This window comes from Chironomus tepperi, unplaced genomic scaffold (genome assembly GCF_022539635.2).
Source record: "Chironomus tepperi strain 1889 unplaced genomic scaffold, CSIRO-AGI_Ctep_v1 contig_177, whole genome shotgun sequence".
NCBI lineage: Eukaryota > Metazoa > Arthropoda > Insecta > Diptera > Chironomidae > Chironomus > Chironomus tepperi.
In genome coordinates, this window is record NW_027226299.1 from 974865 (window position 1) to 996851 (window position 21987).

Below are 21987 nucleotides of genomic sequence, written 5' to 3' on the forward strand. Positions count from 1 at the left end.
TATAAGTTATGAAATTAGTACAATGTGGTCTGCAGGATCGTGAGTCACTAAGGCACGAGGTTTATGTCGCATTATTTCGGCTTATGACGTCATTTTGGATTATTATTAAATTTGTTTAGGACACATTTATGCACATGGTTACAGATTTTTCTATTTTTCTTAGATGGAGATTCAAAGATGATCTTCATCAAAGTTTCTCAAATGACAAGATGAGTTGAATAATAGTATTAAGTAATTCTTAATTCTACAGCATGTGATTGTTCTATAATTAATTTAAATATTGAATGTCAAATTTCAAATATCTCGAAATACATACATTGTTTTACGTGAGTGTCAATTACTTTAAAGATTTACACGCGCTTCTGTTTATGCACATCATTGTCCGTTAATAAAACGAAGTTGCATTTCAAATTCAAGCAATTCAGCTGCAGATTAATGCCTTAGGCCATTAAAACTCGTAGCGTGCTTCAGATATTAAGGAATGAGGTCATAAATATTAAACAATATCAGTAATCTCAATTTTTATTTTAAAATAGCTAATTACAGCATTATTGATGATCAATTCCTTAAAAACAAATTGATATCCAAAAACTTCTCCACAATCGGAAATGCCTGAATAAGGAAAATTTCAAAAATCAATAAAATACGTTATGACTCAACATTCATTTTCAAGCAAAATTATTTTCATTCTTAAATCATTCTTTATTTCATTTTCAAAGAACATTAGTCTCTACATCGAATAAAGTGTTATTGATTGGTTAAATTTATTGTGTGTAATAGTTCCATGTTGAATCTAATCATTATCATTTAATGAATTATGTTTTGAAAGGAAAATCATCATATTTTAAATATATCTTGTAATTCAAATAGTATCTTGAAATTCTTCTTCCATCAATTGTTTATGCTTATTTAGTTCATTTTTTCTGCTGCTGCTTCTGAGACATTGCTTTCTCCATCTTTCTTGACAATCTTTTGGCCGTCACCTGAAAAAAATTAATTAATAAATCCTTACAGTGTTAAAAAAAATTATCAAATAAATGATTATTGTACCTTCAGAAGGTTCTGTTCCTGAACGTCGTCGTTTACGGCTGGTATTAAACTTCCATGGACGATTTCCTTGGTATTTTTGAACTGGAAGTGGGTCCATGCCAAGAACTTTGTGGATCTGTCTAAATGCAATAAAACGCAAGAACTGCTGAGCTTGTTGTGTAATATCTTCTCTTTGTTGCTTGGACAATCCATTAAGAGCATCGACTGGCTCTTTTTCACAAGGATCCATCAATCCTGGACCACAAATAATGAAACCACTTGAAAGACATTCCATAATTCGTCGCAAGCAATCTCCCGGACTTAAAGGAACACCTGCTGATGCAATGACTTTTTCAGTTAATAATTCCATTGCCTGCAATATGATGGAATAGGATTAGATTTAAAAATTAATCGTAGGATTAAAAAAATAAAATGGTTAACTTACCCATTGACTGAGAGGAGTAAATGTTGGATTTCGCTGACATAAATCTCGCAAGATTCTCATGATCATGACACAAGATTGTAATCCTGTTGCTCTAGCCTATATATAATGAATGTATAAAAGAAATTCGATTAGATTCAGCATAAAAAATGGCATTTCTAACAATCCATACAACAATAGTTTTAGGCTTTACAAAAAAAAGATAATGTGCTTTAACTGTTAGCTAGGAAATTTAAAACTCTATGACTTTAAACACTATTAAGTTCATCTTTTTTTATAAGAAAAAAAAATATTTTCAATTCTATGTGTGTGACTTGTAGATTTATAGGCAAGATAATAGGTAGATAATTCTGTTGTTTTTGTTTCTTTTTTACAATAAAAATCTTTATACAATAAAGATGCTGGTTACATATATTTAATAAAAATCAGTTCAGTTACTTAAAGGCTATAAAATTTCATTTTTTAAATTCTTTTCTCAGTTTGGCATATAAAAATTTTCATTTCAATCATCAAAAATTGACCAAAAAAACAAAAACAAACCTGAAACCATTTACTCTGACGAAGTGCACGTAAAGCTTGTAAGCATGGTTCGCGTGGCAGCAGATCTTCTGAATTTGAAACGGATTCATTGTTTGTGGTGGAATCTGAAGTTCAAATTACGGATAGGAGAAATTTTTTTCATTAATTATTAATGCACAGAATGTTTGACCATAAAATGTGTGATTTAATTTAATTTAATTTGATATTTTTTTTTTTGTTGAGATAAAGGAATTAAGTAAGAGAGATAGAGGCACAATGAAAAGTTTTTCACAGAAAATGAAAATTTGTCATATAATTGGAGTTAGCATGATCAATAACGAGGGAACAGAAGTTCTCATTGGATATTAAATATTTGCGTCCTGTCCTCCCCGCTATTAATCATTTCATTTCATTTTTGGCATGTTTTGGTCAAAAATCCTGTTTGGAACCAAAAGTTAATTATTGTCTATTGGTCTCGCGAATCGTCATTTCCGAATCATTTCTCTTGATCATATTTTTTTTCCTTCCAACACTTTTGGCTCATCATTTTTCATTATATATTATTTCCATTTTTTTGTGCTAGAATTTTACCTAGCTAATATTTTAAGCACTTTTTCTTTACAGTCTTAAATTTATTAATTATTAGGCTTCATCCTTGTCATATTGCATGCACAACAGACAATTTGAGTCTTTTTTATATTCAACACAATTTAAATGTCTCTTTAACCATAGATTTGTCACCATTAAGAAAGAATATGTCGGGTTGTGAGATTGTTGTGTAAATTAGCATTAATCCAGGCTGCAACATATTCTTTCTCAACATGTTGATTGCTCCATATCTTGGTTTATTTATTATTTATTTTATATGTTTTTTTTTATCATTTAAGAACAAATTATCCTTCAGTTCATGTATGTATATATTTAATTAATTTTTTTATGGACCACTGTTGCACTTAAAAAATATGATATATAAGAAATCTAGTCCAATGCATCAAGTCGTGTAAGATATTTTGTTCCTTGACATTGTATTCTTTTTTTGTTTGGTTAATCACTTCTTTTTTTTCATGTTAATAACAACCGTCATTTATCGGAAAATAATTAATGTCTCGCAATAAAGCTTTCCGAAAATTCAAGTTCGTTACTAAAAACCTATTTGATTCTTATTTCCTTAACAATGTGTCTAACTTGATTCTTGTTCATTTCTCATTTTCTCTCTTCTTAAACTTTTTTTTATCATCCATAATTACTTCCATCGAATGAAATAGGTTTTTTTTTGTTTTGGGTGTATTTTTAGGAATTTGAAAAATTATAATCATTTGGAATTGAATGTTGAAGCTCCGATTTGGAGACACCAATTTCAAGATTCATAATCACTGAGCTCCTCTTGTATCAAAAAAACAAATTAATTATTAATCAATATAATCCATTTGTTGTTCATCTTCCAAAGTCTTATTTTTTTAATTGGAATATGGTTAAGCTATGTGAAAAGATTGTCATTATTTTAAAGAAATGAGTAAAATTAGGCTGCAAGAGTATGAAACTGGTAGCTCGAAATCGAAAAACTTTTCATTATTTGTCCACTTGATTTGAAACAAAATATTAAGTTTTTGGGACAGAAACATTTTCAACTTACCGGCTGCAGCTTGTTCACGTAATAGAGGAGATGTTAGTGACACTTTGACATTTATCACACCATCGGAAACTATAACTGCGCCATCAACGGGTGCCATTGTAACTGTATATTTTGCATCATCTGCTATTTTCTTCAATTGAGCTGGCAACTCAGATACAACACGTTTCAATACTGCTGATGTCGGCTTTTCGGCACATAATACAACCAACTGGACATTACTGTCTCCTTGTAATAATAGTCCTGCAAAATATACTCATTCATAGCAACATGATAAATATTAAAGGAAATAAAATTAATTACCTTTGGCAAGAAGTCCAACTCTCATTACTCCTTTCAATAAACGTACGGTTCCTTCAGCATCTTTTTGGAAAGTAATCATCTGATTTTGTCCACCGTTTTCCTTATTATCGTCTTTCTTGTCATTAGATCCATTAGTTTTAGATTCAGTTTCAACTTGAACTTCCATTTTCTCTTCCTTTCCAGATTCTGAAACCTGAACCGTCATTGCGTCACTAACCAATTTAAGGGCTCGTTCAGTGTGAGATACAATCTTTTGAATCGATTGTAATTCTTCTTCCTTTGGATAAACTTCAGCATGACGTGAGATTACATGACGATCATCTTGTGTTTCAACGCGACGTCCATTCATCATATTAAACATTGGTGGAAAGCCCATAAGTGGGCGCCCACGCATTGGGAAATTTCTATTCCATTCACCATTTCCAGGACCCATTTCTTCTTCAAATCGTCGTCTTTCCTCCCAATACATTCGTTCCTCTTCATCAATCTCAGCTTCACCCATTCTATTACGACGATTCCAAATTTCTTCTTGCATTTGTTGTCTCTGTTTTTCACGCTCTGCTAATTTACGTTGACGTAATGTCGGCTTAACATCAACAACCAAGTCTGGTTGAACTTTCTTCTTATATTGTAGTCTATGACGTCGTCCTTTTGTATGCATTTCTTTTGCATTTGGATCATTAAACTTGCAATCACACAATTTACAATTAAATGTTGTAACTTTTCCTTCTTGATCTTTCATTTCTTCAATATATTCCTCACCGACAGGCTTTACATCATCACCAACAACTTCGTCATCTCCTTCTTTGTCTTTAGTATTACCAACAGGCGTTGGTTCTGTTGATGGAATTGGCTTTCCTAATTTTGTATGCAATTTAACGACTTTTTGATGCTTAGATCCACGAACATGGGCAGAATATGCATCATTTCCGGTGCAAGTGACATCACATAATTCACAACGAAGATTAGAACCGCGTTGAGTTGTCGTTGGTTGAGTTCCAGTTGTTGTAGTATCTTGTTGTGCTTTTTGCAATGCTTCACGTTTCTTATGCTTTTGTCCTTCTAAATGCTCACGATAGGTTTGTGGCCCAGCGCAACTAATCTTACATACATCACAATAATGAATTTGTTGTGGCTTTGGAGCGACATTCTTACGAGGCTTAAAATTATTTCCTTTCTTAGCCCATCCAGCTTGTTGCTGATTAGTATTTGCCGTTTTATTGTTTTGTTGTGCTGTCATATAAACTGCAGAATACAATGCACTGTCATAACTCGAATAATTGGATGATGTTGTAGCAGTTTGTTGCTGAGCTTGTTGAGGCTGCGCCTGTTGTTTTGCAGCTGTAGTTGTCGCAGGATTCGCATAAGCTGCAGAATACTGAGTAGGTTTTTGTTGAATCGTCGTTCTTGCCGGTTGAGCATAAGTTGTTACCGGCTTTGGTGCAGCATTAGAATCATATTGTGGATTTACATAGCTTGCACTTGCCTGCTGATAGTATGTCTTTGTTGTATCATACGTTTGTGCAGGTCGTCCATAACCATACTCATATTGAGCAGTTGCTAAAGAATAAGAATATGCTTATCAGTTGTAGTGTGCACAAAAAATTTCGATTAGTCATCACATCAATTTTTTGTATTATACTTACTTGCGTATGGCTGCGAAGCATATTGAGATTGATCATATCCAGTTGCTGCCCGTTGTGTTGTAGTTCCATAGTTTGGAGTCGCAACATATCCACTTTGTTGGGCTGGAGTGTAATTTGCAGTGCCTGGAGTACTAAAAAGTAATAAAAAATAATTTTATTTTTTTCGTCTGGATTTTAATGGCTGCTTTGTTCAATTAATTGATACCGGAAAAATGAAAAAATCAATTTTTTCAAAATCTTTTCAACTGGATCATTTAATTAATGTAATTTATAGTTATTGATTTGTTTATCTCATGTTAGTCATGTTAATCAGGTCAAAACTTACCCATATTGAGTTCCTCCATGCTGAAATTGTAGCCAATTCTGATTATTCATGATGGCGATTTTTCTGATTAATAAATTCTTCAGATACTAGCGAAATTGATAAAATGCTATTTCAAATTTTAAATAATTCTATTCCACGCACACCGACGAATGTTTTTATCCGTCTTTCACTCTGTTTATCAACTTATTAACTATATTAAATCACAAATTATTTAAGGTGAAAATTTTCTGAGAGAGAAATCGAGAGAAAACTTCCGAACTTTTGATTTCATAGTTTCATACCCTCTTTTTTTGGGAGTAACGGTTTGTAGTGTGGAAGTTTAGGAGCTATAAAGAAAATCAAAAAATTTTAATTTTAAAAACATTTGTCACATTAATTCTCAAAAATCATGTATGGACAGCAACCAATACTTGTGCTAAGTAATTAAACTTATTGTTAATCGTGTAAGACTCGAGTTTTCATTGATTGTTGATTATTTCAGGCCAAAACACAAAGCGTGAATCAGGCAGAAAAGTTCAACAGGAAAATATTAATGCTGGAAAGGTAATAAAAGGATTACGCAAATAATTCACTCTAATTAACATTATTTTCAACTGTCTCAACTCAATTATGGAGCACTAGTTCGTGTTAAGCACTTTATGATTCATTAATTGTTCTAGAAGAATTTCATATGTTTTGCTTTAAAGGTTAAACTGGATCTCATGACTAATAATTGTATGTTTCCTCAATTATCATTTTAGGCTGTTGCAGATTTAATTCGAACATGTCTTGGCCCACAAGCTATGTTGAAAATGTTGATGGATCCTATGGGTGGTGTTGTTATGACAAATGATGGTAATGCAATTCTCCGAGAAATCACTGTTCAACATCCAGCGGCAAAAAGTATGATTGAAATTGCCAGAACTCAAGATGAAGAAGTCGGTGATGGCACAACATCAGTTATTGTCCTTGCTGGTGAAATGTTGGCTGTTTCTGAACCATTCTTACAGCAACAAATTCATCCAACTGTTATTATTCGAGCATATCGAGAAGCTTTAGAAGATATGATTCAAGTTATGCAGAATGATGTCAGTATTACATTGGATAAGAATGATAGAGCAAAGATGGCTGATGTCGTTAAAGCTTGCGTAGGAACCAAATTTATGGCTCGTTGGTCTGATTTAGCTGTAAATATTGCTCTTGATGCCGTCGCAACAGTTGCACTCGAAGAAAATGGTCGTACAGAAATTGACATTAAGAAATATGCTAAAGTTGAAAAGATTCCCGGCGGTTCTATTGATGATTGTACCGTCTTACGTGGTGTTATGTTGAATAAGGATGTAACTCACCCAAAAATGCGTCGCCGAATTGAGAATCCTCGCATCATCTTACTCGATTGTTCATTAGAATATAAGAAAGGTGAAAGTCAAACAAATGTTGAGATTTCTGGAGAAACTGATTTCACGAAGCTCCTTCAAATTGAGGAAGAATACGTCAAACGTATTTGTGACGACATTATTGCTGTTAAACCAGATTTAGTATTCACTGAAAAGGGTATTTCTGATTTAGCTCAACATTATTTGGTAAATGCTGGAATCACAGCTATCCGTCGTCTCAGAAAAACTGACAATTTACGTGTTGCTAGAGCTTGTGGTGCTACAATTGTTAATCGCACAGAAGAATTGTCCGAAAAGGATGTTGGAACTGGAGCTGGATTATTTGAGATTAGAAAAATGGGAGATGAATACTTTACATTCATTACAGAATGCAAAGATCCAAAGGCATGCACAATCTTATTGAGAGGTGCAAGCAAAGACATTCTCAATGAAACGGAAAGAAATCTTCAAGATGCTTTACATGTTGCTCGTAATTTAATGCTTGAACCAAAGCTTGTTCCTGGTGGCGGTGCTGTAGAAATGGCAATTTCACAAGCCTTAACAAGAAAGCAAATTCAAGGACCTTATCGTGCTGTTGCACAAGCTTTAGAAATTATTCCAAGAACATTAGCACAAAATTGCGGTGCTAATACAATTCGTACTTTGACAGCATTACGTGCGAAACATGCATCACATTCAGGAGATGGGGGTCCATGCACATGGGGAATCAATGGAGTTACTGGAGAAATTGTTGATATGAAAGTTGAAGGTGTTTGGGAACCACTTTCAGTTAAAATGCAAGTCTACAAGACAGCTGTTGAAACTGCAATTTTACTTCTCCGTATTGATGACATTGTTTCGGGATCAAAGAAGAGAGGAGATGGTGTTACAGGTCCGGCTGCAGCAGCTGCTGGACAGGAATAAATTTGATGGTCTCAAATCGCATTAATATTAATTATTTCTCTTAATTTTGCATATTCTTAACACATTTTGATTTTCTTTTTTGCTCTAATAAGTAATATTCATCATAATTCTATCAAATTTTGCATACCCACACATTTTCTCCCAATCGATCAAAAGATTGTATCTTATTTTTAACACCAGCTTGTAATAAAAATGATTAATAATTTAAATAAAAATGAATTAATTACTTTTTCACACGTAAGCTATTTTAACGGTCTTTTTATTTTTAAATTTATTTCAGAGCATCAAAGAGTGCGGAAGTTTAAAATGTTTCTCAATCATCTGATAGTTTGTTTTGAATTCGTTTAAAAACGATGCTGATTTTTGACAAATTGTGAATTTAATTAAAAGTACACATTTAATTATGGAAAATACAACAGCAAAAATATCCTTTGGATTTAAAAAGACGACTGATAAACCAAATTTTCTTAAAAATAAAATAGAAAATGTTAAGGAAGCGAAAAAAATTGAATTAATTGAATCTATTGAAGGTTCACAACTTAAAATTCATGGGAAAGATCCAAACGAGGATGAACTAAAGAAACTTGTGATTCCGATGACAAATGACCAGAAAACTAGACCAATATCAAAATTAATAGAATCCAGAAGAATTAAGAAAGAAAAGGAGGAAAATGGTGAAAAGCCAAATGGAAATGCTGAAACACCAATGGAAGTAGATGAAACGCTGGAACAAAAAGCAGCCAGAGAAATATTAGAGGATCTCAAAAATACTGGAATTAAAAAAGAAAATACAGATTTTGAAGTTCCTTTACATCCAGATGAGCTTCCTTTAGATGGTGCCGTAGAATCGACACTTGATGATTATGAGAGAGTTAATATAGCTGATTTTGGAAAGGCAATGTTAAGAGGAATGGGATGGAAAGATGAACAAGAGAAAGATGATCCACATAAATTTGATGTCCCAATGGTTCGCCCGAAAGGTTTAGGGCTAGGTGCCGATAAAGCAGTTAAGAAACAAAAATTACTCGTTCAGCCTGCTCCAAATGAAGTATTGGAAATTAAGAAGCGCGCTTTCATTAAAGTATTGGCTGGAAAACACAAAAATATGTACGGAACGGTAAGTTAAACTTTTATTATAAAATTTCCATATCAATAATATCCAGAATTAAATGGCGCATTACATTGTTATAATTCTCAACACATTTCATCTCCTCGTCCGTTAATTCAGCATTTTCATTCTCAAAAAGTTGCTCTGGATATTTACATAGTAGTGGAATTGCAAAGTTTGCCATTCCAAATGCATATAGCCCAAAAGTTTTTAATTGATCCTTAAGCATTTTGAAAGGAAGAACTTTTTCAATATCAAGTGAAAATTTGTTCAAAAACTGTCTCATAGAGTTGTAATACAGCATAATCAGTTCCTCCTGTCGGTTTTTTCTAACTTCATAATTAACACAAATAAAGAGATAATATGTCAATTCCGATCCAAGACTACCATAATGTGTTATCTGCCAGTCAACAAGTTTCATTTCATTGATGATATCTTTATTAGTATCGCAGTAATTAAAAAGAATGTTATTTATCCAGACATCTCCATGACAAATAACACTTTGTGATTCCTCACCAGCTTTATCTAATCGCTCAGCAATTTGGTTCCATAAATCGTTTTTGTATGGCAACAACTTTTCAACTATTTTCTGCTCATTTTCATTTTGAAAGAGTTTGGTAATTAGTGATAAGTTTCTCGGTGCAATATCCTTCATTAATTCCGTCCTCATCGTAATGCACATCGGATTCCTTAATGGTCTGAATTTCTCTAAAGCTTTTGGATTTTTATAGTTTATTGCAAGCGATAATCCATGAAATTTCGCAAGTTCTTGAAACAATTTAGCAGTGTGATTAAAATCGGATGGAATAAATTTGTCTTTGACTATAAAGTTCTCAGTTGTTAAGTCTTCCATTATAATAATCGACTTTGATGGACAATCTTCATCATAATGAGCATAAAAGCTTTTTGGAAAGGTCCAAAATCCCTCTTTATCGCTTCTATCTATTCCATGTTCAAGTTGAAATTCCTCAAAAATTGGAAAAATTTCATTATACACAAGCACTTCACGTTCAAATAACAAAAATGAATTATATCTGGAGTTTCGCTCTTCGTCTTCTGGCAAAAATTTACAGTACAATGACAATTCCCTATCATTCTCAATTATACGGCACTTATTTAATAAACCAATAAATCCTAAATCGGATCCTTTTTCAAAAATTAGCTTAAAGTCTTTAAAGCCATTCTCCTCAGCAATTTTGTTAATTTTTGGAATGTAATGATCCATTGCGAATAAAATTTTAGTCAAGACTGACTAGGTGTATGAAATTTTCAAGACATATATGTAAACACACGAAGACTGTATCTATACATTGTGATCGGCAATTAACTTTACTAACACATCTTTAGACATGTGCACAACATGTTACACTTACTTGAATTACGGTAAACACTTGATAAGATTGCTTTATTATGTCATTTTTTACTGTTTACATCAATGGCAGTTATGGAATTTTAAAATAACTAATAATATAGGATTGCATAATTTAAGGGTGTACATATGAAAATGACTTTCAAAAATATTACATACTTTAGACCCAAAATATCTGATTGTCACTTGTGAATGGTCCCTTACAAATATCCATATCTGATTGCATCATGTAAAACTCCACGCATTCTCTCGTTAATTTTGTCGGCATTTTTACCTATGATTTCCGCGTACTGTTTCATAATTTCTTCCAAAACTGCTGGATCTTTGTCTTTCAATTGTTCAGCTGCTACGTCCATATCAAGTAAGTCTTCACTTTTTGTTACAAACATTGGAATAGCCATAGCTGCAAATACTATTGCAACTCGTCCGAATTTTTTCATTTGACGTAGTAAGGCAGTAAATGGGAATAGAACCATGACATCACAGCCCATACGAGCGAGCATTTCGCTCAAAGAATGATGATAAATACTCAGGAATTCATCATAATGCTTGGCTCTTAAATTATGGTCAGTGCACATAAATAGGAAATAGCATAAATCAATGACTGGTGAAACATATCGAGCAATTTGCCAATCTAAAAGCACAATGCTGTCTGGTACGTCCTTTCGTTGGTAATGATATAAGAAGTTGTTGAACCAACAATCTCCATGTGTAATTATCGCAAAAGGTTCAGCATTTTCAGAACTTAGAGCAAATTTCAGCGTAGCTACTAAATTTTCACACAAGTTATTTGCTTTTGCTCTCCTTTTGACGTCATCCTTGTCCAAGCTTTCGACTGCATTTCGCATTGCATTCGTCATCATTGCCACCATTGTGTCGTCCATTTTATCATTTGAAAAAAAGTCTACCAACGATTTAAATTTCTCAAATTGTTCTGGTTTTTGTTCTTTAAAGGCATATGATAGAGCGTGTAAGCGACCTAAGGCAATAAGAAGCAACTTGGCATGCTCATAATTTATCGGCTTAGATTTTTCCCACATTCTGTGTCCACTGTCACGTAAATCTTCCATAATTATAATTGATTCGTCCTGTTCCTTACTGTGTTCAGCGAAATAACATTTAGGAAAGTTGAAGAATCCAAGTGACTCCTTGATGTGCTTATCCTTTTGAAATTCCACTAATTCTGGTAGAAATGTATTGTAAATCAGGACTTCTCTTTCGAATAACTGCATTGCACCCATTTGGTCACGTCTTACTTTACTGTCAGGTGGTATTTTAGCAAGGACATTTAGTGATTTATCTGAATTCACTTCTTTGATTGTAATCTTTATAATTTGTCCAACAAAACCGTCACCAACTCGTGCACCGTGATCAAAAATTAAAGTATAATTAATGAATCCTTCCGATACTGCTACTTTGTCCAAGCATTCTCTTACGTAATCGGATACTTTGATCTCATTTAATTTTGCTAATGGAATCGATGAAGTACCATTAGTTGTGGCTTGAATTTCATTATGTCCATTCATTATTGGCTCAATTTCAGCCATTTTGTTTAATTTCACAGAAAAGAACTAAGTGAACTGGAGTGATTGAAGGCAAAATCTAAACTCAACCTACACTTTCGCTTTTGTTCGATTCCTAAAGTTATCTATTATCTTTAAAAGAATTTAATTTTATCTTATCAATACATGCATTGATAATACTAATCATGTCACCGTAACCCAAACATAACAAAACGTGGATGAAACACGTGAACAGCAATTAAATTTTATTTGAATGTCAGTGATTGGCAATAAAAGGAATAAAAAGCTAGAAAATAACTAAATTAGTTCAAGGTAACTGTTACATTCATGTATTTTTTGACTGCAATGTGCTTCAATTTGAAGCAAAATTGGCACAATCATAATCACTCGAGATAACCGTAATCAATAGCATCGAATATGACGTCGCGAATTCTTTTCGTAAATGATTCAGTTTCTACCATTTTATCGACTACGTGCTCAGCCATTTCATTCATTTCTTGGGAATTTTGATCCATTACGAAATCTAAGTCGACTATTTCTTCATCCTTTGTTATCAGTGCTGGAAGGATAAATGATGCCATAATTACACCAAATTTTCCAAACAATTTCATTTGATTCTGCAGCACATCAAATGGATAGAGCTCATTTGCGTTGCAGTCTAAATTATGAAGCATTTCCTCCAGAGAATTATAGTAGATTTTTAACAATTCATTGAAATGATTTGCCCTCAATTTGTGATCAGTACATATGAAAAAGAAATAAATTAAATCAATCGCAGGTGGCCCATATCGAGTAATTTGCCAATCTATTAATTTAATATCATCAGGTGCATCAGTTTTAGAGTAATGGAATAGAAAATTATTAATCCAGCAATCGCCTGTGAATAATTAAGGAATTAAATTTATGTTCACTCATAATTATTAGGAAAGGATTTCATACCATGAAGCATTACACTGTACGGTTCCACATATTTCGGTTTAACTTGCTCAAAGCAAATGTCCTTTAAGATTTTCTATCAAATTTGTGATTTTATCTCTAGCCACAACTTCATCTGGCTGGAAATAGTCGATGATTCTAGTCACTGAACCTTTTAAAAGCACTTCAAATTGCGGTGTTTGTAAAACATCACTAAAGTCATCATTCAAATGCTGTAATGTTTGGAAAAATTCATGCTTTTTCGATCGAATTGCAAATGACATTGCATGATAACGTCCAAGTGCGGTTAGTAAAAGTTTTGCGTGCTCAAAGTTTATTGGAGCAGATTTTTTCCACATTTTATGTCCACTTTCCCTCAAATCGTCCATGATAATTATTGCATCATCCTTATCTTTGTTAAATTCAGCAAAATATATTTTTGGATAGTTATTGAACATGATTGATTCACTAAGGTTATTCAACTTTTGTATTTCCTCAAAATGAGGCAGCATGACCTTGTAGACGAAAATTTCTCTTTCAAATAAGCTCATCATTTTCATTACTTCGCGGCGTGCTTTATTTTCGAGTGGAATTTTAACAAGAACTGTCAAAGTTTTGTGATTATCCTCGTTTAATGATATTTTGAGCATGTTTGAGACATAACCATCACCAATGTTTGATCCATAATTAACTGTCAAATTATAATCAATAAATCCTTCAGCTATTGCTACTTTATGAATACATTCCTTTAAATAGTCTGTAACAATTATTTCTTCTTGTTTTGCAATAGGAATTGATTTTTTGTCTTCTGAAGACATTTCGAACTTACTTTATCGAGTTTGAACCAACAACTAATGGAAAAAGCAAATTTTATGTCAATGCACCGTTTTTTTTCTAATACAAATATTTCTCGTGGCACACTTATCACACTTGAGTTCCTATTTGGCCTAACTCCAATAACTGCGTAAAATCGCTTACTTTTCGACTTCGAATTTTCGAACATTTTTACCATAGAGGAGGGGAAATGGGGTTTATTGTAGGAACATTGACAAAATTACGCCTTTTCGAATGAAATGTGGGCCGCATCTCCACAATTTTTTTTGTTGATAAAAACAATACATAGAAGCTTTGTCTGCCTATTTAATCCAATTATTTTTAAACAAGATAAGATTAGGTTTCAAGTCGACCGATAAAATATACAGCCTTTAAAATTAGAGTAAAACAGTATAAACAAACCAATTACGTCATTAATTTCAAATTTAGATAAGAGTAATTGTTGTGTTTGTGAATTATTTGATATAAGTATGTACATACGTGGTGCTTAGATTGAAGCTTATTATGAAATCCTCATAAATTGTTAGGAGCCATAGCTAATTCTTAAGTGGATGACTCAGTGACTGTTAGGAGATTCAATCAAATTTGACAAATCGATTTTTGATTATCAATGCTGACTGTTTGTTTTTTATAATACCAGCTGCAGACTATTGGTCATAAATTGCCAGATGAACTTGAAATGGTTCAATCAACTTTTTCATTTCCTGCTTCTATACTCAAAACATTTTATCGTCTCAGGGTCAATCTGTTATCTATGTTACATCAAACACATGCACAAACTTTTATAGTGTAAAATAGCATTGCTTACTTTTATTAAAATTTGCCTTTTAATTACATCTTATGAATGATTTCCTTAAAAAAATTACAAATAGCCATATCGGATAGCATCATGTAACACCTCACGCATTCTAACTACAGATGTTTGATATCCACTGTTTTTCTCCATATATTCCTTCATTAATTTTTCCATCTCAGCTGGATCTGGATTATTCATTTTTTCTGCCATATAATCCATATCCATTAGTTCTTCATTCCTTGTTTGCAACATTGGAAGAATCATGCAAGCCATAATAACTCCGAATTTACCGAATCTCTTTAAATGTCTTAAGAATGCTGTGAATGGGAATTGAACCATTGTGTCACCTCCCATATGATCCAATAATTCTTTTAGTGAGTGATGATAGATGTTCAATAACTCATCGTAGTGCTTAGCTCTCAATTGATGATCAGTGCAGATGAAAATGAAGTATACCAAGTCAATGACTGGTGAGCAATATCTTGAAATTTGCCAGTCAATTAACACAATACTCTCTGGTCTACCTCGTTTAGTATAATGGAATAAATAGTTGTTTGTCCAACAGTCACCTATAATATTAAGGAACTATTTTTATATTTGATCTAAAATTAATACCAGAACAGTCTTACCGTGATTCACAATTCCATAAGGTTCAATGCATTCAGCTGTCATACAGTCTGAAACGCCAGTTTGCATGTAATCAATAAGTTTAGCTGCCTTTGCTCTGCTTTTAACATCTTCAGGAGCCAAACAGTCTATAGCTTTGTTAATTGTGCTGGTCATGAAGAATTGGAAATTGGGATCTGAGAAGTTTTCTCCAAAATAATCACCAAGACTCTTATATTTTTCAAAAAGTTCAGGTTTCTTTGCTTTCATAGCAAATGAAACTGCATGAAGACGTCCGAGAGCAACCATCAACAATTTTGCGTGCTCCAAATTTACTGGATTGTATTTACTCCACATTCTATGTCCACTTTCTCTTAAATCTTCCATAATAATGATGCCATCATCTTTCTCCTCACTAAAATCAGCATAGTAGACTTTTGGGAAGTTGAAAAATCCATTTTGTTCAGTGATTTTCTTGTCTTTTTGGAACTGTGCGAATTCAGGAAGCATAACATTGTAGATGAAAACTTCACGCTCAAATAATTTCATAACTTTCATCTGTTCACGACGAGCTTTACTTGATGGTGGAATTTTGGCAAGAACTGTCAAAGTCTTATCACTCTCTAGCTCTTTAATCACGATTTTAAGCATAATTCCGACAAATCCATCTCCAATACTTGATCCATGGTCAACATCAAATTCATAATTTTGAAATCCTTCGGCTACTGCAACTTTATCAAGAGCTTCTTTTATGTAATCTGTTACAACAATTTCCTGAAGCTTTGCCAATGGAATTTCTGCCTCTGGTGGTCCATTTTTTGGAATTTCACCTTCAAAATGTGCTGTTCCATTGATTTCAACAGTTTCAGTAGCCTCAATCACCATGTTGGATGCCTTTGAATTTTTCGACCTTACCCGTTCAATAAACAAACTGTTATGACATTAATTTGATTTTAGTTCCTTTACTTTAATCAGATTTTTGTTCTAACCAATTGTTATCATTATCTTTTGTCTTTAGTAATGTGATAGTGTGTATAAAACATTGTTAAATTATTGTACCTTAACTTGAGAATGAAAAGAGCTGGATATTGGACAATTTTGTCACTGTGTCTTGATAATTTCGTAAAATGCTTGAAAGAGTCGAGGAAATTTATGAAATTGTTAATAAAATGATTAAAGAGTGAAGAACTCTACATTTACCAAGATATCCCAAAACTGTTGGATCTGCTGTTATTAAATAAATGCTTGATTTTATTGGAAAAACAGCATTGGTCACTAAATAATGTTAAAAGATATTTATTGCTTGAAAACAGACTAGGTTTGTTTTGAAGGGGCTTGCAACTTTGAAATGGCAAATCAACTAATTGTAGTTGCATATCCAATTTAAATATTAAATGACCGTTGACAAATTCTTAGTGTTGTTCCTATATTACATGAAATGCGCCAGCTTCACTTTACCAATAAATTAAAATTTTCATACACGCTTATAATTCATAAAAGGCACTTTTGTAAGTGTGACTAATCAGATAAGATAAGATTAAAACAAAAATTCCCTACATCAATTGACTCTTATCAATCTCTTACCATTTATGGTAAGAATACCACGTATGGAAGTTATCAAACTGTTGAAGTAAGTGTGTCGATTTTTTCCTTATTAAACAATTTATAGATTGAAGGTTTTGATGATGGCGGCGGACGACTAATCATTAAGCTGGCGATAGGGGGATTGAAAGTATTGATGAACGAGTTTATGGTTCAGCCAATATCGAAGCAGGAATATGAAAAATACTCTAAAATATTGAGTAAGTAGTAGAATAAGGCTAACTTCCTTAAAATGAAATCATGTTGATAAAAGATTCCTTTATTCTAAATTAGATTCAGAAAAGTATGAAGAGTTTAAGAATGACGAAAATAAAACATCAAGTGCTGCAACAGATAAACCTGTAAAAGTAGAAAGAAGAAGTCGTTCAATATCTCCATCAACATCTAGAGCAAAAGATGACAACAAAGCATCTAGAAGTAGAGACGAACAAATAGTTTCAAGAGGACGAGATGAAAATAGGCGAAATAAATCACATGAGCGTGAACGTGAACGTTCAAGAGAGCGCAACAGAAGAAGAAGCAGAGAACGAGCATCAAATTATTATAAAAAGGATAAACGTCATTATTCTTCAGACTCGGAAGATGATAAGACATACAATAGAAAGTACAATGAGAGACAACGAAGTCGATCACACGACAAGCATAGAAGAAGACATTCATCGTCTGACTCAAGTAGCGAGAGACAAAGATCGAAGAAAAAGTCTAGTAAAAAGTCGAGTAAGAGTAAAAGTAAGAAGAACTCATCACCAGAACGGTATCATTCATCAGACGATGAGCGACATCATAAGAGAAAATACAAGAGAAGTAAGCACCATCGTGATAGGTCTTAAATTTACAAATCACTTTATTATCATTAAATTTAATTACAATAAAAATTTTAATTTTTGTATTAAAATTCAGTGTCTTTAACTGTCTTAATTGAACGTTCGTTCTTAATCTCATTATCCTTTGCAAACCTTTTCCTTAAAAATGGTGTTATCAATTCCGATGATATGGTTGATGGATCGTTAAATCCAAAGATAAATATTGAGCATAATAGAGATACCAACATTGTAAAGATAGCTCCAACAAAAGTATACCACATATAGCTGATTTTATAGAGCGGAAAGATGTATTCATCTGATACCTTTACTGTTGAATTGGATGGAATGAAACTGTAAGGACATTGATCAGCTGCCAAATCTTTCGGTGGAAATTCCATTTGGCCTGAAGCAATGGCATATTGTGCATTAAAACTCAACCATGACATGAATATCACGCCAGATATGCCGCCTGTTAGTGCACTCTGATGAGATATGGAAGAGATTAAATTAAAATTTTTCATAATGAACTCAATGTGAATTTAATAGACTCACAGATGAATTTATCCATGGCAGGAATATTCCTAAAGTGAAGACCTAAATTGGAAATAAAGCTTTAATAAAGGAATTAAAATCAATAGCTGTGGATGTTCTTACGCCCAATCTGCAATATTAAAATAATAAGGTAAGTCTCATAAATTTATCAATTTTAATCAATCTTACAGTGGACCATTAGTGATGGCTTCCAATGACATTGTTAACTGCAAGACAGTTCCAGCTTTTTCAACAATATAAACCATACTGGCAGATGATATTCCTATTACAACAACAGTTGACCTCATGGTCCAATTTATAATTCGGTCAGTTAGTGGCTTGTCTGTAAAAGGCTTTACAAAATCCTCTAAAACAACAGCACTAAGACTGTTGAGGCATGTTGAAAGAGAGCTTAGAGCAGCTGAAAATACACCCGCGATAAAAAGTCCACTTAATCCAGGAAGTTCACCTAAAGTTTCCATCACAAATAATGGAAGCATTTGATCTTTTGCTTTTGCTAAGTTTGTGCTTAATGGATCACAATGTTTATATGTAGCATACATTAACAATCCGTTATATGAGCATAACATCATTAAAGTTATGACTCCGCAAACGAAAAGCCAAACAGACTTTTTTCCAGCACGTAAACTCGGCAGTGAAAGATACCTCTGTATCATATTCTGTGATACTGCATTTGTCTATATTCGGTCGAGAAAGGAATGAGAGATTTAAATTTTTGTGTGGATAGAGCAATATGTTAGAGCCAATAAAAATTTATGGATTATACAATACCTGCACCCAATAAAACACGCCACCCAAAACTTGGCTCCATAACGTATGTCGAACTAAAGGATTTATGTCAATACTAAATAACGTAAAATTTTATTACTGTGCCGAACAATGAATGCTTTATTGATTTTGTACATACTTTGGCAGTTCCAATCGACTTGTGTTGAGTGCTGAATCAATAATATGTCCAAATCCTCCTTCTTTTAAATCAATTGTGCCCTTTACAGCTACTAGAATCAATGCCAAAAACATTGAAAATGTTTGAACTACATCCGTCCAGACAACAGCTTTTAATCCACCCTAAAGAATGTATTTATCATCAATAATATTTCATCCAATGGATATAAAACATGTAAAATACTGACCACACATGTATAAAATACGCATATGATTACGACTAACCAACTCGTATGATGAATATTTATTCCCGTAACTATAAAATTGAAAATGTACAGGTTGTCCATAAATACAGTTCTGATTGCATTGGTTTGTGAAAGAATTTGTCGACTAGCCGGAAATTTCTAATTCCAAAAAAAATATCCCATTCCAAAAAAAAAATCTGACAAATTCCTTCACATTGAATTCTTCATACCTTGATTAAACGCTAAGCTCGGAATGTATATCACGATCGGTAAATATACTAAAATTATGAGAATGAGAAAAAAATAGAGAGAAGAAGAGATAAGTTTTGTGCATTGTTGTTGGCGCTTAAATTTATAGCGTATGTGTATGGCGACAAGCGTTCTGGCAAGCAGTCATTATATTGTAAATCACTCTTTAAATAGCAGCCTTGAACTTAAATGATTCACAGTAGCCACAACACATTGCAATATACAAGAGATTTGTTTATACTCTGCAAAAAGCTTTTAATTGCAAGATTTCATGCACGAGAAAAAGAAGGAAGCTTTTATTTATGAATGGCTATAAAAGAAAACTTACAAATATTCATTACTGCAAATAGTATTGATCCGAATAGCCTAACCTTCCGACTGTATCGCATTTCTAAATACTAGAATGAAATATAGAAAATTAATAGATTTAAATATTTATGATGCTGAGGAGCTATTAGGGCAGTTATCTAGATTATTGACGATTATAGGTATTTAAAGAGTCACGTGACATCGCATCAATAGCTCAGTGGTAGTGTCAAGTTGAATTTTAATAGGTATTGTCTTCACTGTGCTAGTCTTTAAATTTAGATTAAAGATTAAGACTTTTAACTGATGTGTTCGCTAGGGATCTAATACATCGCCGAGTGGACAAAATGCGTTATAACTAGTTGTTGGCAAGTGAATGTTCAGTTGACGACCAGACACATTTCTGGGGCCTTATAACGTAGACGATGGAATCATAATGGACTCCAAACTTCACATGACTTTCAGATGGATCTTCGTGCCATTCAGGGTATCAAGAAGCAGGGAGATGCTATGAACCTTCGACCTACTCGGTTCCGGTCGAGGATTACCACCAAGGTGTGTCGCGAAAAATAAAAGCTTGACAACCACTGATCTATAGCAAATATCTATAAAAGATTCTAAAATTTCTCATATTGGAAGATGCTGACGTAGCTCGGAGGAAACTCCTGATTTGAATTAGATCATTTCAATCTCAATGCCGAGAAGTTAAAGTGTTGCTAGTTGCATCAAACAAGAAAGTAAAACTGAATCATCATCAATCACGAGCAATTAAATTTTCATGGCATACTTTGTTTGTCATAACTATTTTTATGAAAAACACTCATACAATTTTCCATAATTTCTAATATATTATTAAGGATATCAGTTTAAAATCTAAATAACAACCCTGAGAATAATAAATTATTGTTCTCGAATGAACTTTTTTAGTAGAATCGATATTGACTTACATACCCCTACTGCACATTTTTTTGTTTGTATGGCAAAAAAAGAAGAAGGAATAATGGATAAAAAATATATAATGAATGTTATGAAATGCAGAACAAGCAATTGAGAGATAGAGAGAGAGAGAGGGTTAATATCTGCATTTAAGATGCAAATGAAATTCTCTTGAATCGTCATCGTAAATCTTTATTTCGTTCGGAAACGGATTGCTGTATTTTTAGATTATTATAGAAAAAAAAAGATTTAAATTTTCCTTCAGATTTTCAATTCAGCTTTAATTTACAAAGATAATTACACGTTGGATTTGTAATTTTCATGACGATTTAGAATGAAAGTTTAAGTTCCTCATCGAGTTAATATTTGTTCACGAATCAAGTCAATCATCTAATAAAGAGGTAATCGTCCGATTACATGCAAAAAAAAAAATGAGTATAGTCTTCCTCTCAATTGATTCTTAAGGTCATGAGAGAAATTATTGTTTTGGTTTTATTGTGAAATTATATTTTATTATATTTGATTACATACCTCATAAGATGAAGTAATCTCTAAGCCATAAAATACTGGTAGGTAGAATGTTGACATAATAATTCCCATTAGTACGACACCAATAGATACGTAGACATATTGTATACCGTGAAGATATACTTCACTTGGTAGTCCCAGTAGTGTAATTCCGGATATAAAACTAAACAAGCATTGTAATTAAATTTCAATGTCATTTTTGAGATGCTTTTATGCTATAGACAATACCTTGCAATTAATGATAATGAGATAGGGAAGAAATGCATGGAACGGTTACCAACTAAATATTCAGACTCAGCATCTGAGGTGTGTGGCTTTATGAATCCAAAATAAAGACCGATAAGGATGCACAAGAATAACATGAATGAGAACAGTACATAATCAGGCCATGAAAATCGCTGCAAATGCAACGCCACATCCTCCAAATTTTCCATAATCTGTAGATTCTTTCTATATCACAAATTTTTTATTCACTTTAATTCACGTTTGATCAGTGTGATCACTGTGAGTTTTTTGGCACGACTGATTCACTTTTCTGAAATAAAAAAAAAATTATG

General features: G+C 32.9%; 6 protein-coding genes across 6 annotated transcripts; 2 read left to right on the forward strand and 4 right to left on the reverse strand.

Moving 5' to 3' along the window:
• Positions 1-667: 667 nt before the first annotated feature.
• Positions 668-6151, reverse strand: Zn72D (Zinc-finger protein 72D). The gene is made up of 8 exons (XM_070639119.1): positions 5895-6151; positions 5570-5700; positions 3924-5483; positions 3624-3863; positions 2012-2115; positions 1475-1570; positions 1051-1402; positions 668-983 (listed from the first exon to the last, which is right to left on the reverse strand). Exons 1-8 carry the CDS (start codon positions 5942-5944, stop codon positions 910-912), a joined length of 2607 nt encoding a protein of 868 aa, XP_070495220.1. The 5' UTR covers positions 5945-6151; the 3' UTR covers positions 668-909.
• A 9-nt stretch (positions 6152-6160) lies between these two features.
• On the forward strand, positions 6161-8418 carry CCT3 (chaperonin containing TCP1 subunit 3). Its single transcript, XM_070639120.1, has 3 exons — positions 6161-6313; positions 6376-6437; positions 6635-8418. The coding sequence occupies exons 1-3, from the start codon at positions 6283-6285 to the stop codon at positions 8171-8173; spliced, it is 1632 nt and encodes a 543-aa protein (XP_070495221.1). The 5' UTR covers positions 6161-6282; the 3' UTR covers positions 8174-8418.
• A 79-nt stretch (positions 8419-8497) lies between these two features.
• On the forward strand, positions 8498-17821 carry LOC139089566 (G-patch domain and KOW motifs-containing protein). Its single transcript, XM_070639121.1, has 3 exons — positions 8498-9290; positions 16994-17126; positions 17200-17821. The coding sequence occupies exons 1-3, from the start codon at positions 8577-8579 to the stop codon at positions 17754-17756; spliced, it is 1404 nt and encodes a 467-aa protein (XP_070495222.1). The 5' UTR covers positions 8498-8576; the 3' UTR covers positions 17757-17821.
• Positions 9292-10530, reverse strand: LOC139089567 (uncharacterized). The gene has a single exon (XM_070639122.1). It carries the CDS (start codon positions 10504-10506, stop codon positions 9307-9309), a length of 1200 nt encoding a protein of 399 aa, XP_070495223.1. The 5' UTR covers positions 10507-10530; the 3' UTR covers positions 9292-9306.
• On the reverse strand, positions 10651-16274 carry LOC139089366 (uncharacterized). The gene is made up of 5 exons (XM_070638887.1): positions 15348-16274; positions 14789-15287; positions 13261-13916; positions 12632-13050; positions 10651-12221 (listed from the first exon to the last, which is right to left on the reverse strand). The coding sequence occupies exons 1-5, from the start codon at positions 16207-16209 to the stop codon at positions 10851-10853; spliced, it is 3807 nt and encodes a 1268-aa protein (XP_070494988.1). The 5' UTR covers positions 16210-16274; the 3' UTR covers positions 10651-10850.
• On the reverse strand, positions 17744-21880 carry LOC139089569 (sodium-coupled monocarboxylate transporter 1-like). The gene is made up of 11 exons (XM_070639125.1): positions 21659-21880; positions 21434-21593; positions 19989-20058; positions 19642-19689; positions 19415-19482; positions 19189-19349; positions 19053-19125; positions 18450-18958; positions 18384-18390; positions 18282-18323; positions 17744-18211 (listed from the first exon to the last, which is right to left on the reverse strand). Exons 1-11 carry the CDS (start codon positions 21862-21864, stop codon positions 17816-17818), a joined length of 1740 nt encoding a protein of 579 aa, XP_070495226.1. The 5' UTR covers positions 21865-21880; the 3' UTR covers positions 17744-17815.
• Between the last annotated feature and the right edge of the window lie 107 nt (positions 21881-21987).

Coding starts and splice junctions, on each gene's coding strand:
- Zn72D (XM_070639119.1), bottom strand. CDS start 5,944: ATGAATAATCAGAATTGGCTACAATTTCAGCATGGAGGAACTCAATAT. Junction 5,484..5,569: donor TGCTTCGCAGCCATACGCAA/GTAAGTATAATA, acceptor CTTATTCTTTAG/CAACTGCTCAATATGAGTAT. Junction 984..1,050: donor AGGAACAGAACCTTCTGAAG/GTACAATAATCA, acceptor AATTTTTTTCAG/GTGACGGCCAAAAGATTGTC.
- CCT3 (XM_070639120.1), top strand. CDS start 6,283: ATGTATGGACAGCAACCAATACTTGTGCTAA. Junction 6,314..6,375: donor GCAACCAATACTTGTGCTAA/GTAATTAAACTT, acceptor TGATTATTTCAG/GCCAAAACACAAAGCGTGAA. Junction 6,438..6,634: donor AAAATATTAATGCTGGAAAG/GTAATAAAAGGA, acceptor TTATCATTTTAG/GCTGTTGCAGATTTAATTCG.
- LOC139089566 (XM_070639121.1), top strand. CDS start 8,577: ATGGAAAATACAACAGCAAAAATATCCTTTGGATTTAAAAAGACGACT. Junction 9,291..16,993: donor ACAAAAATATGTACGGAACG/GTAAGTTAAACT, acceptor AACAATTTATAG/ATTGAAGGTTTTGATGATGG. Junction 17,127..17,199: donor AAAATACTCTAAAATATTGA/GTAAGTAGTAGA, acceptor ATTCTAAATTAG/ATTCAGAAAAGTATGAAGAG.
- LOC139089567 (XM_070639122.1), bottom strand. CDS start 10,506: ATGGATCATTACATTCCAAAAATTAACAAAATTGCTGAGGAGAATGGC.
- LOC139089366 (XM_070638887.1), bottom strand. CDS start 16,209: ATGGTGATTGAGGCTACTGAAACTGTTGAAATCAATGGAACAGCACAT. Junction 15,288..15,347: donor TTATGGAATTGTGAATCACG/GTAAGACTGTTC, acceptor TTAATATTATAG/GTGACTGTTGGACAAACAAC. Junction 13,917..14,788: donor GCTATCCGATATGGCTATTT/GTAATTTTTTTA, acceptor AACTCGATAAAG/TAAGTTCGAAATGTCTTCAG.
- LOC139089569 (XM_070639125.1), bottom strand. CDS start 21,864: ATGGAAAATTTGGAGGATGTGGCGTTGCATTTGCAGCGATTTTCATGG. Junction 20,059..21,433: donor AGATTACTTCATCTTATGAG/GTATGTAATCAA, acceptor ATTTCATTCTAG/TATTTAGAAATGCGATACAG. Junction 18,212..18,281: donor TGCCATGGATAAATTCATCT/GTGAGTCTATTA, acceptor ATATCTCATCAG/AGTGCACTAACAGGCGGCAT.